Here is a 6,507-nt window from a genome sequence, read left to right as displayed (position 1 = left end):
AACCAGCCCTCCACGACTCCTTCACTGCAGGTTTTTTACTCCACGTAGGGACGAATGGATTTTAGTCTTTCCATCCTCCGATACTCTTCACTCACATTGACTGTGTTGTTTCTGAGCGCTCCTCTTCACTTCGGCGTTTTCTTGACTTGTCATGTCTGCCTCACAGTGAGGATGAACTCTGACTGTAGTTTCTGAGTGTCAGTCTGCTGTACCTGGGTGTAGGGGGGGATGGGGGAGGGTGGGAGGGGACCGGGGGGAGACATAGACCTGTCTCTGAGACAGGTGAGCCGCTACTCGATGCCAGGGAATCGCGGAAAGGCGACGGCGGAGTCAAAGCAATAAGCTCCTCTTCCAACTCCCCCCGCCTCAGAGGGGAGTTGTTGAGGCAGGTGATCAGGCCTCCTCGCATGGGGGAGACAGAGGGGGAGGTCTGGGTGTGAGGAGGTGGCAGGGGGTAAGGTGAATGCGGAATAGGGTGAGCGAGGCAGCCACTCCGGCCCCCCAGGCTGGACTCGACAGGTGGGAGGGGCTGGACGTCAGCGTAGGTGGTGAGGGTCGGGGGCATCTGGATTTCACGTGGCAGCAGGTATGGGTCGGCGGGGTGAGGAGAAGGAGGTGTGTGTTTGTGCGTGTGTGAGTGTGTCGGAGAGGATGACAACATCATGCTGTTGAGCTCGGTGATGTTGGCGGTGAAGCGGTTTACCACACAGCTGATCTGATCCATCAGTGAACTCTGTCCTGGGCGGTTGTCCACAGCAACCAAAAGACCGTCGGTCCCCATGATCAAACGACCATCACTGCATGCAACCAAGCGACTGTCACTCCCCGCAACCACAGAGCTGCTGCTGGCATGACCACAACTACTGCCGCCAACGCTGCCACCACTGCCACCACTGCCACCGCTGCAAATGCTGCTCGGGTAGTTTGGGATACCAGTCATCGGAGGCTCCTCCGATAATCCTGCCCCGAGCCTCTGGCTGACCGTGCTGATTGGTGAGGGCGTCTGCGGCCGGTATGTCATTGAGTAGTGCTCCTCTGCTTCAGAGAGCTCATACAGGGTCTTATCCGTGCCAGAATCAGGATGAATGGACAGGGAGGACATGGAGGGGAGAGAGGGCAGAGGGACATGCGGTGGCAGATCTCCCCCTCCACAGTAACGCTCCTCTGAAGTTTTGGAGAAGGGCTTGATGACGGCAGTCTGATTGTTCTCCTTCTTCTTGATGTGGAAGGACAGCCGTTGCCACAGGTGGTTGCCGCGTGAACCGCTGCGCTCCGTCTGCGCCCAGGACACTGATTTACCGTTGGAGCTGGAGAGCAGGAAGGAAGTGGAGGGAAAAAAGGAAAGAGAAGGAGTTGTTTATAGAGCTTGGAGGTAGATGTACCACTTTTAGTTAATTAGTAGCTTGTTTTTTTTCCCAGTTTGCTGTGAAAAACAAATTTAACTTTTTTTAGTTTAAACAAATTATTTGATTTGAGATTATATAAAAGAGAAGGTACACAGTTTTATTCCATCTTTTTCAGTTTAAATATAGAAAAAGGTTTTTGATTTGCATGATTGTATTTGTTATGTATAGGTCCCGGCTTCAGCTTGACAACAGGCTGTCTAAATGTTTTTCTCTAACTTATTCCAACTGCAGACTCTACTTTCTGAACGTGGGCATTATAAACATACTGAAAATTATTAACACTCTCCTCTCCTTTGTTTTTGTATCACATTATGTGACATTTCAAACGTAGATGTGACAGCAACTACAGTCAGTTACTATAGCAGGTGATTTTATTGTTCTTGAACGTGTAGAATTACACTTTCATACTTGTTTTTATAATAAATGCTATTTTATTGTGCTGTTAACCATCAGTTCAGGGTTTTTCTTGATAGCAAATTTAATAGTAAATTAGCATTACAAGCAAAATTACTGTTAAAAATACTGTTAAACTGGCCTTACACAGCTTCTAGTTTAACCTCAGTTGGAGCACACTCCCATGAGTCTCCCAATTCTGACAAAATCAAACATGTTTAATATTATTGTAAGTTTTTAGTCGAGGTTTCGTACTAATAGTGAAGAATAGGTGCGCTTTGTCCAACACCAACCAAAAAGCAGTCGAGTAGATAGTAAATATGGAGGCGCCTCAGAGGAGGCAAGAAGTTGTTGTTTAATTCATATCTAACCAACTGGAACTTATTTTAATGAGAAAGCTAAGCTAACCAATGGAGGCTGGCGGCAAGTTTAGGGTGACAAAATCCAAAGTGTAAAGTTTCACGCAAATGCAGTTTATTTTTATGGATTATGCTGATGCCAAATTGACAAGAATACTATCCATGTATGACACCTTTTATCTGGTGTTTCTAGAGGTATGTGTTTTTGTGGACATGTAAGGAACTATTAATATGTCATTATTTATTTATTTATTTTTTTACTTTTTATTTGTTCATTTTTCAGTTTAACAATGAACAGAATACACAATCAAACAACATTAATAAAAGAAAGGGAAAGAAAAATAATAATATAGACAGGGGCAATACTCTCTCTTTACACTCTCATGTATTGACTTATTTTTATCATGTCAGCTGGGAACACGACCCATAATTGGTCTTGTATGCCGTCCATTTAGTCCTTAGATAGTGAGTCAATTTTTCCATTGAGTAAATTTCCTCTACGATGTCCAGCCACTGCTCTAATGTTGCAGGGTCACATTTCAACCAGCTCCTTGTGATGGCCTTTTTACATGCAAGTGTCAAGATTCTGAAGAGATATGTGAGATATGAGATATGAGATATGAGATATGTCCTCCTTTAGAATTATGTCGCCTGGTTTCAGTCCCACCCTGTCCCACTACGTCATTATTTTTAAAGGGGGGTTGGCAAATAATCTCAAAAGGAATCTAGTTCTTTCAAAGAGTGACCCTGCAAGATCCCCCGTCTTCTAGTATGTGACTAAAAATGTCACAATGTCTTTAGATGTGAGACAATGTCAAACTTTAGCCTTTAAAAAGTCTTTTCAAAGTCTTTTAGTGTATCGTAGGCATTAGTGATACATTTGGATAAGGGCAAACAGTTTTTAAAAACTTCACTGCAACAAAACCAAACATGGCAAAAACATTACGTAAATGGCGCCTGTTTAATATTAGCTCTTTTTAAATATTAATCTACATTAGTAATGTAATTTAATTGATCCAGAAATTTAAATGGAGCCTTGGCTCAACCACAGAAAATCAGTTGGACTTCACATGCGGAGTAATTTCAATTACAATTAATTTCCTGTTCTATTTTTTCCAGACAGTATGTTCTTCATTTGTCTTTGTCAGGTTCTCTCTTCCTCTCTCTGTTCCTCCCTCTATCTTACACTTTTCTCCACTTTTCTCAGCTTCACATCAGTCACAGTACTCTGTCCCCTGCCTCCCCCCCAACTTTTTTCCCTCTCATCCTTTTGTCAGGTTAATTAGTGTGATTAATCTATAGTGGAACTTCTGATTAAACCTCACACCACCGTGGCTGGGGGTGAAAAGAACATTACACACACACACACACACACACACACACACACACACATCCATATGCTGCACATGTCAACCTGCACCTACACACACAGTGCTGTGATCTACTCATTTCAGCACACAGGAAGAGTCTCTGACAGACGCTTTTGGAGAAAGGTAGACCCAAGCCCGACCTGCAGAAACATGTTGCACATACTGAAGGAGTGCTTGATTGATCTTATCTTACATACAGTGTGTCGCATCCAGTTTAATGTCTGGTGAAGGTAAGCTTCAGTAGTTCAAACATTTGGTTCAAACATCAGTCAAATATTTGTTCCTTCTTCTTCTTCTTCTTCTTCTTTCTCTCCTTCCCCCCCGATCTGCTGGTTTCATGTCTCCCTGTGTCTGTGCAGACTATACAATGACAGCATCTCAAAGGCAACAGCTTCCAACCCTGCACTGAGGAGATAGACAGCCCTGCCAATTACCGCCACCCACAAGGGAAGATAGGACCAAAAGAGATGGAAAGGGGAAGAGAGGAATAAAAGGAACCAAGATGGAAGCACTCCTGACATTTCTCATAAGAGCGTGATTGAAATCTTGCTTGCCAAGCGGGGTGAGCTGCAGTAACGTGCTGACAAACGAAAATGTGTTCTTGTCTTTTTCCTTCCTTTTCATTCTGGGCAAGTGGCTGTGCATCACTCCCTTTGTGTCCTTTGATCGGTTCCCTGTCACTGTAGATGGCTGCTGGATGGCCTTAAGCTGGGTGTGAAAGCCATTATGTCTTTCTTCTTTGCACTATTACTTTAGCTCTTTCTTCTCTTTCTTCACCATCACTGCTGCTTTTCATCTCTCTGTCCGTTCCCTCCTTCCTCTGTTTGTATTCAGATTTCTTTCCCTCCCTTCCTCTATTCACTTCTCTCCTTCTTTGCCATGTCTCCATTAGGCAATTGTCTGCAGTTCATGTTAGGGTCAGAGGAACAGTCAAGCAGACTCAGGGGAGTTCAGAGAATCAATCTTTCAGAGAGCTCTAACACACACACACACCATAAATAGTCTCAGAGTGGGGCCATTACAGAAATGGTGCCTTGGACTGTAACTGAGGAGTAACCTGGCATTAACCTGGCCAATGAGCCTCTAGTGTACACACACTCACACACACAAACCTGAGTGTCTCTCCAGTGGAGCCTCTGCGTTTCCATAGGTTGACCAGACTAGAAGAACGGCTGGCGGCTGAGGACGATTTGCCGTCGCCCACGTGCATGCGCACCACTGTGCTAGTGGTAAAGGCACTGCGCACGTTACGCTCTGGTTTGGCTAGAATGATGTACACCTGTTATAAAATACAACATGATATTCAATATATGATGTTCAAATACAGCAAAACAGCTCTAAGACAAAGAGGACCACTTAATTTAATAATATACAGACAGAACAAATACCTACATCACCGCATCTGTTTTAATAAATGTTCTTTTAAGAGGAGTGATGGAGGCGTCATAGTACGCCTTATTAATGTAAAACTCTAATGAAAACACAATTCTCAAAAGAGGCAGCAGCTAATTGTTTTTATTGATTGTAATGCTGCTGCTGTGTCTGAGCACAAACTTTCTCCCTGAAGCTCCACAGGAGTATAGAGCTATTACTGTGGAATGGGGAGAAAACATCATACGTGATAATATTCTAAATTAGCCTTTTCACTTCAGCGCAGGCGTTTGGTGAAAATTTAATTTCAAGTTTCTAATCCCTTATTCAAAAACTGAAGTTGAACACTCACTTTCAATTACATGGTGTTTACTGGGAGTGCTGCCCGTGCATTACCACTCTAATGACAGGGTTACTGTTAGACTGTCGATAGGAAAACAGTACCGTGGGGTGCTTTATCGTCAAATGTAAGTCTTCACATACCAAATTGTAGTTGTAAGTGTAGTTTACTGCGTGCATAACATGAGGACTGGTATCAGGGTGAGTATGAAAAAGTAAACTTGTGGAAGAAACACAAAGAAAACGAGTTTCTTGGTTCTGGAGTTGGACATCAACATTCATACAGGGGCCGAATAACTTAATCAGAACATCTCAGAGTGTATTACTGAAGTCAACCTGGATTGTACCAAAAACAAAAGATTGTCAGGAGTTTAACATGTTTGTAAGTCTATTTTAATAATAAGATTTAAATGCTATAACAATGTAGCATGACGTATCAGTACTGTTGTCATGGTTACCTCCTGTTTAAATAAACCTTGGACCGTGGATCGATGCAGAGAGCTTACAACTACAATATGTTTGAAGTTGAAGTGTGTGAAGAATTTTCTCAGTTTTTGGATTCTTCGTTCACCAGAGGATTGTGAGAAAAATGTACTTTCTTTTTTTTTTTTGACAAATTCAGTGTAACATGGGGTGAGTAATATAACAGTGCAGAACAAAACAGACTACCAAGCTTTTAGTCATTGTACTGCATACCATGAAACTATTCCCTGAATGTTTAGGGAGACTGAAAGATATATAAATCAAAAGCAATGACTGAGCGAGATGTAGAAACCATGCATTTTAGCTTCAGCCTTACCTTGGGTACGAACATGCAGCACAGTGCCACAGTGGCACTGAGGCTGACACTGAAGCACATGGTGATAATCTTGTAGTTGGAGCCAAAGTAGATGGGTACAAAGGCCAGCCAGATGATACAGGTGGTGTACATGGTAAAGGCAATGTACTTCGCCTCATTGAAATTAGCTGGGACGTTACGGGTCTTGGGGAGAGAGAGTCAGAGACAAAGTGTAAGCAAATATTCATACATTTCTTTACTGTTGTTGAATCATTCTGTGGATTCTGCCTTAAAGGGAAATTTCCGTTTATTTCAACCTGTCTCCTATCGTCCTAAATTTGTTTCAAGTGACTAGTGACATAAAAATAATAGTTAGCATGTTAGCCGTTAGCCTAGATACAGCCAGGGCGCATAGTAGCGTCAGACCTGTTAAAACGTAAGTGAACGGGCAACCTTCAAGTGCAAAGTTAGTCCACTAAACAAGCTTTTTT

At 42.9% G+C, this 6,507-nt stretch overlaps 1 protein-coding gene across 1 annotated transcript in view; it reads right to left on the bottom strand.

Annotated features, from left to right (window-relative positions):
• Window positions 1-160: 160 nt before the first annotated feature.
• The window catches only part of grm5b (glutamate receptor, metabotropic 5b), an 83,863-nt gene continuing 77,516 nt past the window's right edge, over window positions 161-6,507 (bottom strand). Inside the window, exons 15-17 of the mRNA XM_050067536.1 lie at window positions 6,038-6,220; window positions 4,641-4,807; window positions 161-1,307 (exon numbers count right to left, since the gene is read on the bottom strand). Coding sequence (XP_049923493.1) covers window positions 161-1,307; window positions 4,641-4,807; window positions 6,038-6,220 — 1,497 coding nt within the window. The remainder of the gene's footprint in view (window positions 1,308-4,640; window positions 4,808-6,037; window positions 6,221-6,507) is intronic.

The sequence above is a fragment of the Epinephelus moara genome, chromosome 2, assembly GCF_006386435.1.
Source record: "Epinephelus moara isolate mb chromosome 2, YSFRI_EMoa_1.0, whole genome shotgun sequence".
In the NCBI taxonomy this organism is placed as follows: domain Eukaryota; kingdom Metazoa; phylum Chordata; class Actinopteri; order Perciformes; family Serranidae; genus Epinephelus; species Epinephelus moara.
Note: the sequence above shows the minus strand (reverse complement) of the source record. Positions and strands in the feature narration are given on the sequence as shown.